Source organism: Danio rerio, chromosome 22 (assembly GCF_049306965.1).
Source record: "Danio rerio strain Tuebingen ecotype United States chromosome 22, GRCz12tu, whole genome shotgun sequence".
Lineage (NCBI taxonomy): Eukaryota > Metazoa > Chordata > Actinopteri > Cypriniformes > Danionidae > Danio > Danio rerio.
The window spans coordinates 15,424,930-15,438,109 of record NC_133197.1 but is presented as its reverse complement, the minus strand read 5'-3'; the positions used below and the strand labels follow the sequence as shown (position 1 = coordinate 15,438,109).

Here is a 13,180-nt window from a genome sequence, read left to right as displayed (position 1 = left end):
TTGAAACCATACATGCAACGAACATGTCAGCCTAAATAACTTAAAAGGAATGACAGATTTCTTTAGAATTTAAAACGACTAAAACAGTAAATAAAAAAAAAAACTTTAAACAAAAATCTTTCATATACGCGAAGCAGGTTTAAAACCTGACTTTTCCAAACCTAGTATATATATATATATATATTACATTAACCTAGTTAAGCCTTTAAATGTCACTTTAAGCAGTATAGAAGTGTCCTGAAAATATCTAGTCAAATATTATTTACTGTCATCATGGCAAAGATAAAATAAATTAGTAATTAGAAATGAGTTATTAAAACTGTTATGATTAGAAATGCGTTGAAAACAATTCTTTTAAAAACAAATTAGGGAAAAAATAAACAGGGGGGCTAATAATTCTGATTATATATATACTATACTGCTTAAAGTAACATTAAAAGGCTTAACTAGGTTAATTAGGTTAACTTGGCAGGTTAGGGTAATTAAGCAAGTTATTATTAATAATGGTTTGCTCTGTAGAGTATAGGAATAAAATATAGCTTAAAGAAGCTAACAGTTTTTTAACAACAGTTTTTTTAAACGCTTTTATTTCAGCTGAAATAAAACAAATAAGACTTTCTCCAGAAGAAAAAATATTATCAGACATACTGTGAAAATGTCATTGCTCTGTTAAACATCATTTGGGAAATATTAAAAAAAGGTTACTTTAAATGGGGGGCTAATAATTCTGACTTCAACTGTACTATATAAAGGAGTAATAGTCATCTCTGTCACATCTGTTTTTACCTATGTATTTATCGGATTTTATTTTTAAGGTTATGGGCTGAGAGTTTAATCTCTTCTTCAGCAAGGAGTGATTTGTCGACACCCTGATGCCTTGCTTCTATAGGTTGACAGAAGGTGAAAGTAAAAAGCTCGTGCTGGGTGCGCATGCAAATACATGTCAGAAAGAGGAACTACTGACTGAAAAAAAGGCAGAACTTCTGCGGATGTTTACCATACTGATTTGCGAACTCGCTACATCAATCGAGCAAATCTGATTTAAGTTGATTTTAGCGGTTATTCCGATTCTGATCGATTGCTTATTGGTAACTCGTTTGAAATACCTAAAGAGCTTCTTGGAATATATTTCACTGCGTCCATTGACAGGTTACATTTGTAAGCGAAGGATAATTTCACTTCCTGGAGTCTAAATTGCTGTAAAACAGGTAATTGTGCTATTTTTGTCAAGTTTGTCAATTTCAACATGTAACGTTAAGTATTATTATGCTACATAATTATATTTGAATGAAATGACTTCGAGCGTATTAATGATCTTAACAAGATCGAACTTTTCAGACAGCCTTTTGTGTCATATAGCCTACAGAAATTGTAATCATTAAGTAATAATCAACTAGTTATTAGTGTCAGTTGTGTAATAGGCTATGTAAAGGATACAGTCTGTTCCTCATTGTCACGTAAAATGAAGTGTGTTCAGTGTGTTTTAAGTAGAGGAACAAATCACTACGAAACGGTTTACCGAGATTAAGGGTTAGACAATTATTTGTTTGGCTTGGTTTAAAAAGTAACATTATCACATCTTCCTACTTTTTAGTGGAGTTTTCGCTATATAAATGACATTAGGAAATAAACTGAACATATTTAAGTTTTCTTTGTAAAGCTGATTTTAATTTTAAACGTTAAATTAAAATATCACAAAATTTAAAAACTGATATTTAGAGAAGAAAAAACTATAGTAATTCTCTAACATTTTATTGAACTACTTAAATGCATACTAAATCTTTTTTTTAATACTTTAACTAATAACTAGTAGCTTTTAACAGTAAAATTATATATATATATATATATATATATATATATATATATATATATATATATATATATATATATATATACACAGTTGAAGTCAGAATTATTAGCCCCTTTTGAATTGTTTTTGTTTTTAAAAATTTTTCCCAAATAATGTTTAACAGACCAAAGAAATTTTCACAGTATGTCTGATAATATTTTTCTTCATTTTGGCTAGAATAAAAGCAGTTTTTGATTTGAAAAAAAAAAAAAACAAGTTAAGGTAAATTTTGTCAATAGTCTACAGAACAAACCATCGTTATTCAATACCATGCCTAATTACCCTAACCTGTTTAGTTAACCTAATTGACCCAGTTAAGCCTTTAAATGTCACTTTAAGCTGTATAGAAGTGTCTTTATGAAAAATATAGTGCCTTTATTAATCTAGGGTCGCCACAGCGGAATGAACCACCAACTTATCCAGCATATGTTTTATGCCGCGGATGCCCTTCCAGTTGCAACCCATCTCTGGGAAAAGTCCATTCACACTCATACACATACAGACAATTTAGTCTACCTAATTCACCTGTACCGCATGTCTTGGGACTGTGGGGGAAACCAGAGCACCCGGAGGAAACCCACGCAAACACAGGGAGAACATGCAAACACAACACAGAAACACCAACTGACCCAGTCGAGGCTTGAACCAGCGACCTTCTTGCTGTGAGGCGATAGCACTACCTACTGAGCTACTGCGTCACCATACTGTCAACATGGCAAAGATAAAATAAATCAGTTATTAGAAATCAGTTTTTAAAAGTATTTGTTGGGGGGAAAAAAATCTGATCTTCGTTAAACAGAAATTGGGGGAAAAAATAAACAGGGGCTAATAATTCTGACTTCAACTGTTTTTGTTTGTGTGTGTGTGTGTATATAAATATATATATATATATATATATATATATATATATATATATATATATATATATATAGAGAGAGAGAGAGAGAGAGAGAGAGAGAGAGAGAGACATCGATATCCTGCAGATATATAGTATATAGCTGATGTATATAGTGTATATCATCTTCCGGATGAGATGTTAAACAGAAGTTCTGACTGTCTGTGGTTGTTAAAAATCCCAGATTTACCCGGGTTTAACCCCGGCATCCTGGCCAAATTTGCCACTTGCCATCCCCATATCATAATTGGTTTTACCACTCTGACTCCACTCCACTGATCAGCTGGTGTGCGGTCTGGCGCAGTATGGTGGATGCTGCACATTGGTGGTGAAAGAGGAGATTCCCCCAAAAACATGTAAAGTGCTTTGAGAGAAGCTTTACACAATTATTATTGTGTATATGTGTACATTTTCAATGAAGTGTATGTGTTGTCCCCGAAGTCTTTAAATGTTGTCATCTATTCACAAATCCTGGATCTCATAACAATATTCCTTATCAAAAATTCAATTAAACACTTTGTGTTTCCCCCCTCAGATAATTCCTAACAAGCTATGGAGGACAAGAATTTGGGGTTAGAAAACATAAGTGAGGCAGCACTTAGTAGACTTGGTTACATGCTAGACAATGCAGAGTGTGGCTGGAAACAGCTGGCAAAGGCAGTGGCTGAGCAGCCACAGTTCTGCTATAGGTAAGCCTTACGAAATTGTTATCTGATATGCATGGTTTTGACCAATTTATGATAAGAGAATCAACCTTTTGTTTTTTTTTTGCAGTGACAGAGAGATGACCGACTGCTCACTCAAAGTGCTAAGTCCACATGGCAGTCCTGGCAGATACCTGCTTGCCCTCCTTGCGGATAGAGGCTGTACGTTGGCTTTCCTGCTTCAGTGCCTGAAGAAAATCGAGCACCGAGAGGCTGTTGGATTTCTCACTATGAATGGTAGCTAAATATACTTAAGTTACAAAACAATACGCTGTAATCTTATCTAGATCATTACCACATCCTCATTTTTGCTAAGATAGAGAGGAAGACTGCTAAGGGTGAGTCATTTTACCCAGGTAATGTTTGTATCTTTGGGTAGTCATGGAGCAGATTGACATCATACAGCAGCCACAGAGTCAGCGGATAGCAGAGGGGAGTCCTGTGGTTCTGAGCTGCAAAGCAGTCGGTCCTGTAGAGCTCCAATACCAGTGGTTCAAGGGCAAAGATGAGGTGGGTGCACTCTACTTGAATCAACTAATTTTAAAGAGACACTCCACACTTTTGAAAATATGCTAGTTTTACAACTGCACTAAAGTTAAACATTGCTTCCTTACCACGACTGCAGCAGGTGCGATGATTACACAGCAGTTGTAAATAGGCCAACTTCTGTATATTTCAGTTCAAATACAGTTCAGCATCTGCACCAAAGCAAATATCTCTCACAGATGTATCCATGGTTGCATCATGGTCACGTTATGTTGACGAAGTTAGCCAAATTTAGCATAATATGACTGCACCTGCTGCAGCCAGGGTGGCGCAGCAATGTTCCTTTATGATTGAGCCGGTATCTTGAGAAATCAAGTCCCCCCTGACAATTGGGTCCGCCTAGGATCCTGGGTGATCCTATTGGTTCACTGGAGTAATAGGTATAGTTTGTAGAGCCTGATTAAAAAAAATATATATGTAAAAATATATATAATGCAGCAAAATCTCGTTTAAATATGTGCAATTTAAAAGAGCGTTATAATGAAATAAAACATGGAGAATTTCTCTTTTGTGCTTTTATTTCTAAGATGTACAACGTGCTACTACTTATGTAAACATATAATGTTACATATAAATACATAAAAACATCAAAAAGACATTATTAAATGTTTACAAACATTTTCAATTATTTTAACTATGCGTGTCTTTAACTTGTAGCTATGATAATAATGTTACTAATACAATAAGTCTTGTTAAAATCTTAAGACTGAGAATAGACTATAAAAAGCACTTTTGATCAGGCATTCAATGCAGACAATTGATTGGGGTCCTAAGCGGACTTGATTGCAGGGAGGACTCGATCTCACCATACCGAGATTATAATTCGTAGCCATATCGACCCAGAAAATAGCACTTTTTGTAGGTCTTTAAACATCATGTAACTACAGAAGAGTCAACCTTTAAATAGGGAAGTTATGTAAACTCTTTGGTCATTTTTGAGTGGGATGATAATAGTCTAATTCAAATCAATCATCTATGCAAAGCTGAGCTAAACGTGCTCCCACCATATCCAGAGATCAGCTGAATGAATTACAAAATTGCAAACTGTTGAAATTGAATTAAAGAGCCCTTATTATGGGTGTTTGAAAATGTCCTTCCATGCAGTGTGTAATACTGAAGTCAATTGAAATATCTAGCTAAGGCTTAAATCTGAAAGTACACCATGTTTAAAACTCTTGATTCATCTATAAAGTCAACTCAGAGAGGTTCAGTTGAATCGTCTTGGTAACGAATCTTTAGCCATGTCAGAACTCAAGCCCGCCCTTTTGTTGCACGCACAGACCTGGGAAAATTGAAACCTCCAGGCCCACCCACAAACACTGTAGAAAGAAAGAGAGGAAGACAAACACTGTAGCAGATCCCAGTTGAATCATGTCATGAAGATGAGGCTGTGAAGAGTCAGTTGTTATAGTTTATTTTTGCAAAAATACCTCAGCATTATAGCCTGTGTTCTTGTTATTTTTTTGATAAGGGCTTCAGCAATCTACCGGCTTACAACAGGGGATTTGTCAGTCATTTGTTAAAGGAAGGATCAGAAAAGACTATTGATGTATGGAACTTTGTCAAAGCTTGACAAGAACTTTACAGTACACAGTTCATAGATCAGTTTCTTCGTCCATTTCACAAGTGTACCTAACTCAAGTGCGATTATTGCCTCCTTGTTTTCTCTAGCATGCAAAATATGTATTTAATTGTGTTTTGTGACTTGTAATCACTCCACATGGCTTGTACTGTATCTGGTTACTTTTTATATTCTCATATCGTGCCTAAAACCTTGTTAAAAAACGTTGTGTCGTTGTTATTACTTCTGGTAAAGAATAGAGCAATATGCTGGTGTTAAACTGCATTGCTTTAATGCACTCCTGCATTGGGTTCACACATACATACTCTGCACTTTAAATACTTCAACAGTGTTGATAAGCCATAGTGGGTGTTTCTCTCTGTCTCGCACAGAACGCAGTCGACTAATTGCAATAGATTGGGTCATCGGACCAATCAGCGCAGATTAACTCCGGGGTAAGGAGGGGTTTGGGAACAAATGAATCGCTGAACAAATCATATGGAAGTCGTTGATATAATTGGATAAAAATAAATGCATATTATAAGACAATGAAAGTGATTTTTAATCTTGCATGCATATTAGCCTGTTGTTGGAGACCCACAAAACCAAAATCTGAACTTTTATAATGCATAATAGGGGCTCTTTAATAAAATAAGCATATTTTCCAAAGAAAGTGGAGTGTTCTTTTAAGTTTTGTCCTTGGCTAATTTTACTGTTCTTGGTAGATGCCAGAAGGTAACAGCCCAGATTTGGTGTTTAATCGTGCAAGTCCAGCACAACAGGGGTACTACATCTGTCGTGTAAGTTCTGGAGACAAGTACATCTTCTCCAACTGGGCTCATGTATATCTGCTGAGGTCTGGAGGTGCGAGTGCAGGCATGTAAAGATTTCCTCTTTTCAAGTCTGAATTTAGGAAAATTTCCATGATCGCTGATGAACTGCATCATTTGCAGATTCCAGCAGCAGCTACTTCCCTTCAACAGCTAGTGGGTTGAATATAACACAACAACCCAGGCCTCAAGCGTTAATGGAGGGAGACACGCTCTGTCTTGAATGTTCTGCCCAGGCCAACCCGCCTCCACAGTTCCAGTGGTATTTTAACAAAGAACTTATGCCAAAGTGCATAAGAAACTTCTTAAAGGTACTTGCTTAGATTTCATTTTCAATTAAATAATTAGTAGTTGATAACTGTACAGTCTTACCTGTGTGTCGCTTTTGGGCTTGCCCTCAGATTCCATGCATAACAACAGCTGACAGAGGTATTTATGCCTGCAGAGTTTACAACCTTTATCACGAAATGTGGAGTGATCAGGTCCAAGTAAACATTGGTACGGCTCTTTGAGACTAAATTAATCTATTAAATATAATAAAAGATATCATCCAACCATTTCTCTTAATATCCTGGCCTTGTTTCAGGTCCTGGTTCCTGTTCGGAAAGCTCATGGGAAAAAACTGCAGTAGGTAAGCATGATCTGTTTAAGTGTATGATTTTAATATTCTAATTGATGGTTAGATGTCACTCACATGCAGCTTATGTTTTATAGATAATCCTGAGGCGAATCTAAAGCAAATGGGTGATTGTTGCGGTAAGTGATAAGATTAAAGGAAAACCAACATTTTTTTCTGAAGAGTTAAACTGTTTTCTGAAATCTATTCAGCTTATCTCGGGGTCTGGCGGGAGCACTTTTAGCTTAGCTTAGCATCTGAGAATTAGCTTTTGATAATTTCCCTATTTAAAGCTTGACCCTTCTGTAGTTACATCGTGTACTAAGACCAAAGGAAAATGAAAAGTTGATATCTTCAAGGTTAATATGACTAGGAACTATACTCTGATTCTGGTGCAATGATCAAGGAACAAGCCGTACCATGGTTGCCGAAGGTGCATAGGTATAATTCAACACCAAAAAATGTACCCAGCTAGGTAACTAGCTAACCTCATTGTATAATATAATTTGTGATATTGTCAAGACCCTTAACTAAAGGTGACTTGTAAAATGAGCCTATTTCCAAAAAAGTAGAATGTCCCTTTAAGTTTGGTGGTTGCTTTATACATGTCTGTATTCAGTCTGCCATGTCAGTTATGTCACTTCTCGAATTTATAGCCACTGATAAGGTAGCACTACTTATTGGGAACATGAATTACCTGCATCATCGGCAGCTGAGAGCTCCTATGGCGGATGTTCACGAGCTGACTAACCTTCTACGCCAGCTAGATTTTAAAGTGGTTTCTCTGCTGGATCTCAACTGGCAGGAGATGCATAGCGCTGTTACTGAGTTCCTGCTGCTGTTGGATCGAGGAGTTTATGGTTAGTTAACTGCTGCATCAGTTATTTTACACATCTTTTACAAAGTTCTTCACATGCGATTATGTTTAATAAAGGAATAGTTCACCCAACAGTGATTTTTTTGCCATAATTAACTTACCCTCCACTTGTTCCAAACCTTTATGAGTTTATTTCTTCTGTTGTACACAAAGAAGATCGTGAAAGAAAAATGTTGGAAACTACTAGGCAAAGCAAGGCAAGTTTAGCCACTAGCCTCAAGAACGCAAGTAGCCAGTGTCTTGCATAATATTTTTTTTTTTTTTGAGTGTGAACGACAAACGACAAAAAATATCTTGCTTTGGTTCAACAGAAAAAAATGTACCTTATAAAGATTTGGAACGATATAAGTGTGAGTCAATATAAAATAATTTTCCATCTTTTGGGTGAGCCATCCCTTCAAAAATTTAGGTAATCTAAACCGTTTTTTCCTTGTGTGCGTTTCAAGGCCTGTTGTATTTTGCTGGTCATGGTTATGAGAACTATGGGAACAGTTTTATGGTACCCATTGATGCTCCAGCCTCCTACACCTTCAAGCATTGTCTGTGGGTGCAGGAAGTGTTACAGCGGATGCAAGAACGCCAGACAGGACTTAACGTCTTTCTGCTGGACATGTGTCGAAAACGGTGGGGTTTGATTTATAACGCATTACTTTTAAATTGTTGTACATACAGTTTACTTTAATCTGACTGCAGTTGTGTTCTATATACAGAAACCCAAACGATGAGGGCATCCCACAACCGGACCCCTTGAGAGTGACAGCAAACATAGTGTTTGGCTATGCTACGTGAGTCTGATGCAGTCAAATGTAATTTTATTAGTAGCTGTAGAAATTTTGATTAAAATCTACGTGTTTTGGTTTCAGGTGTGTTGATGCTGAAGCATTTGAAGTAAATAAAGACGATCTCTCTAATGGAATCTTCATGAGCTTCCTGAAGAAAAGACTAATGGAGCCAGAGAAGGTCACGGTCATACTTGACAAAGTAGCAGAAGGTTTGGTGTTTAAGTTATTCTCTTGTTTTACCCAAGTCATGTGCAGTTAACGTTTATATCACATTTTAGGGGCTTTTGCACCAGGGGAAATTTTTCTGTTAATAGCACTCAATGGAAAAACACTTTTTGTTCTGTTCCCACCACAAGTACCAGGTCAAGTTTTAGGAATGACATTTGAGGTAGTAAAAAGTCTAAACTAGCACACCATGCATTGTCAAGGTATATAGAGGTTTATAAATGTCAAGGTTTTAAAACCATCAAAATTTTCTGTTATATCGTTTCTAGGGTATATGTAAGAGTGGGGTTTTTACATTCTCCAGCAGAAAAGATATCCATTGCCATTTTAAATTGTTAAGAAATCTGTGTTTTTGAAAGTAATGAAGAAAGCAGAAGTCAGAGATTTATTTAAATGATTTAGCCTGACATGTTTACTGTTCCAAAATATTTTAAATGTTTCTTAAATTACAATATATTGGCTGCTTCCAAAAATGCCTACTACATCAGTAGGTACTGCATTTGAATTTACTACTTGACCAATAGAAAAGTACGTTCTATACAGTATGAATGTGAGCAGTATGAATGGATCTTGGACGTCCTACATCTGCCATTTTATCATGATCACGTGGCACACCCACATTACTTCCATTTATGAATTCTCTTGCGGTGCATCAAGGGATATCTTAGCGTCCATCTGATCCGCGCTTTAGAATCTTGCCGGAAGTAGTAAGGCATCCGGGCACTTCTCACATACTGTTTTTCAAAGACTATGAATTCAGACATGCTACCCAGCTCGCATGGAAGTATGCAATTTCGGTCGCAGCCATTGTGTTCGAAGCAGAAAAAAGTTGTTTTTTACCCAGATATTTAAAAAAAGAATATATTTTAGAGCAGTCATCACAATACTGTAAATGTGATATTTTTAAGGGTACTGTACACTGTCTGAATTAAAGGTACGTGAACTGTCACTGGGGTGGTACCGTACTGGCACTGGGGTGGTGCCTTTTCAAAAGGTACACATTTGTATTTAAAGCGTCCTACTTTTTAGGTAGTAATATGTACCCTTCAGGTAATAATATGGACATAATTCAAAAGGTACCAGGTTTACAACACTTTTGTGTTCAACGGTGAAAAGGAATCACAGAAAGGTTTGAAACCACTTTAGGTGAGTATATTTCCATTTTTCGGTCAACTATCACTTTAAAGCAGGGATTACCAAACTCGGTCCTGTTGGGTCGGTGTCCTGCAGAGTTTAGTTCCAACTCCAAGTAGACACACCTGAACTAGCTATAATTGAGGGCTGTTTCTCAATTTCAAGAACAAAGAGAATGAACTTGAATTTTTGTGAAGGCCGGTATTGGCAGTTCACCTCAGAAGATTGAACTCGAGCTACCACGAGAACACTGAACGCGTCCTGTGAGAAATGAGATGCTGCGTTCATCCTGTTGGTCACGTGACCTTTTAAAATTATTTAAACATTAAAGCAATCATACAATAAGTTTTTGTTTTTTCCCTTTTTCAGTTTACAAATATACTTTGCACAATACAAATAAAATGAATTTCAGCAAGTAAACACCCTTAATGTGTTTTTGCATCTATTAAGATTTTCATGGTAATGTTTTATTTCACCATCTCATTTAGGAAACTTCTGAGATAAATAAGTTATATCTCTGAACTGTAATAATAAGTTTATATAATATGCTGTGCTTCCCACCTCCTTTATTCAGCCGCAATAACTTCTAGGACTTCTAGAGACTTCTTATTTTAAGAATTATTATCCGGGAAAATTACTTTCAACCAGCCAAAGTGGCTAGTGGAAGTGTCTATCTTACCTGCCACTGCTGAAATCAACCCGCATTTGGCAGGTTGGTCTGGTGTTAATGTTAAGCCTGGATCTCGATGACAATTTCCTATAGCTAAGTTTCTCTAACCACATGGTGCAAAACCCTCTTTGAAAATTAAAATGAAAAACAGCAAGTGTGACTGTACAATCTTACAAAGTATTTGTCCATTGCAGACATGGGAAGGTGTGAAATCACTCGTGGTCGGCAGGCTCTGGAGCTCCGTAGTAATCTATCAGAGCGGCGTGCTTTGACAGACAAAATTCAGGCTCCAGCATGCCAAATCGCAGCATCAACACGGAATTTACAGTGGGCCATTGCACATGGTATGACCTGTTTATAATAAAAAAACATTTGGTTTATGTACTTCAGAAAACTTAAATGGCTTTAATGAAATCAAACGAAAAATGTATTTTGTGTAAATCCTACCAGTCCTCCCAGAGAGCCGCTGTCTTCAGTTTGAATGTGGTGTCACGGTGCAGCTCGGTTTTGCTGCAGAGTTTTCCAATATCATGATAATCTACACTCAGATATTGGAGACTCCAACAGACATTGTGTCCTGCTCTGCTCAGCTTTCTGATTTTACTGAGGTGAATTTTATTCTTGTAGATCTGCAAAAAAGGTATTGATTTAATCCATGAAAATATAACATGAATATGTATCAATGATTGGTTTTAAAGGAAACTTGTTCCCTTGCAATGTCAAACATGCAGATATTATTTTGGATTAAGTTTTGACAATATTTTTAAGGGCCCTGAAGTTGACCTGAAGCGCAGCAATCAGGAGAGTCTCCACGAGGCTGAAAGCTTCCTGCTGACCATAGATGATCTACTGCCTCTGAAACAACCTCAGCTCTTCACTCGTATTAGTGCCCTGCAGAGACTCAAGGTATAGTGACTCTTGTTTGTATATGCACAGTATATACAGTTGAAGTTAGAATTATTAGCCTCCCTCTTTATTTTTTTCACAATTTCTATTTAATGGAGGGAAGAATTTTTTAACCTAATAGTTTTAATGACTCATTTCTAATAACTGATTTATTTTATCTTTGCCATGATGACAGTAAATAATATTTGACTAGATATTTTTCAAGACACTTCTATACAGCTTAAAGTGACATTTAAAGGCGTAACTAGGTTAATTAGGTTAACTAGGCAGGATAGGGTAGTTAGGCAAGTTATTGTATAATGATGGTTTGTTCTGCAGACTATCAAATAAAAAATAGCTTAAAGTGGCTAATAATTTTTTATTTATTTATTAAAAACTGCTTTTACTCTAGCCAGAATAAAACAAATAAGACTTTCTCCAGAAGAAAAAATATTATCAGACATACTGTGAAAATTTCCTTGCTCTGTTAAACATCATTTTGGAAATATTTAAAAAAGAAAACAAAATTCAAAGAGGGGCTAATAATTCTGACTTCAACTGTATACTATGCATATGTATGTGTTATTTATCATATATTACTTGATTTTCCCATGCAGAAAGAACTCTCCTTTACTGTGTGTCTACACTACAAGTATGGTAATCTGGATGAAGAGCTCCTGGAAGAGAAAAGGATCACTGTGGGAAAACCTCTAGTGTCCAAACTCAATCTCCACGAGCCACGGCTCTTTCACAGTTCCTCCTCTGATCAACAAATGTCCAGTTTTTTGGACTCTTCATCCTTCAGCGAAAGCTTCAGAGCTAACCTGCCTGACCTAAAACAAAATTTCATTGGTTCTGCATCTACATCCTTGCCCAACTATCGGGTACCAATGGAATCATTTGCATGCTTTGGTTTGAAGAACGAACCGGAGGAAACATTATGTCCAGAGTTTCTTGAGTCTGAAGAACCTCCCGCCATTAAGAGTTTACCCAGTGCTTCTTCTGAGGAACTGCCATTTAAATTTAGCAACTTTCAAAATTCCATTTAGCAGTAAAGTGTTACCCGAGATCTATTACAAACTGTGAATGTGTTGCAGTATCATTTTGTTGTATTCCCGCACCTTCCTTATGTTACACAGACATGATGAGAATGTAATGTGTATGTGCTGTTAATATTTACATTATGGTATTATTGAAAAGTCAACCAACCAGTGCATTAAATTATATAGTTATATATTTGTTTTTTAAGTACACAATAGCTTTTTTTCTTCTGTTGTAACAGCTAATGTATCACAAAAATAACTTATGCAACATTTCTAGGAATAAAATAAAATACAAGAACAAAATGCAATGTTTAGGAATAAGTATAAGAAATGTATTTAAAAGAAAATATAAAATATACTGGCAGATGATTCACAAATCCTGACAAATTATCTTTAGTGTGCTTTATTTAAATATCCCCAAAAAATCTTATTAATTTTTTTTTATAAATGCCAAGGTTAAATAACTTGTAATTCCCTCTTTAAAACAAAGGTGCCAGGAATAAAAAATTTTGGCACTTCAGATAAACTTTTTAGGTTCCTTTGAGCCCTATCATGCAGAGCAC

General features: G+C 36.1%; 1 protein-coding gene and 1 long non-coding RNA gene across 3 annotated transcripts; one reads left to right on the top strand and one right to left on the bottom strand.

Moving 5' to 3' along the window:
* The first annotated feature begins 967 nt into the window (after positions 1–967).
* malt2 (MALT paracaspase 2) lies at positions 968–12,808 on the top strand. Of its 2 annotated transcripts, none has more exons than XM_005161701.6 (17): positions 968–1,208; positions 3,280–3,433; positions 3,519–3,685; positions 3,828–3,958; positions 6,281–6,419; positions 6,509–6,696; positions 6,787–6,883; positions 6,972–7,016; positions 7,100–7,141; positions 7,658–7,861; positions 8,325–8,502; positions 8,589–8,663; positions 8,742–8,869; positions 10,884–11,033; positions 11,140–11,297; positions 11,458–11,595; positions 12,192–12,808. In XM_005161701.6, exons 2-17 carry the CDS (start codon positions 3,297–3,299, stop codon positions 12,621–12,623), a joined length of 2,409 nt encoding a protein of 802 aa, XP_005161758.1. In that variant the 5' UTR covers positions 968–1,208; positions 3,280–3,296; the 3' UTR covers positions 12,624–12,808. The 2 variants fall into 2 exon arrangements, with proteins under 2 accessions (XP_005161758.1, NP_694508.1); NM_152976.1 differs by having other exon boundaries at positions 992–1,208; positions 6,281–6,431.
* On the bottom strand, positions 5,395–11,040 carry LOC141380095 (uncharacterized). Its single transcript, XR_012397518.1, has 2 exons — positions 10,864–11,040; positions 5,395–7,839 (listed from the first exon to the last, which is right to left on the bottom strand). It is a non-coding gene; the product is annotated as an uncharacterized lncRNA (long non-coding RNA).
* Positions 12,809–13,180: the final 372 nt, after the last annotated feature.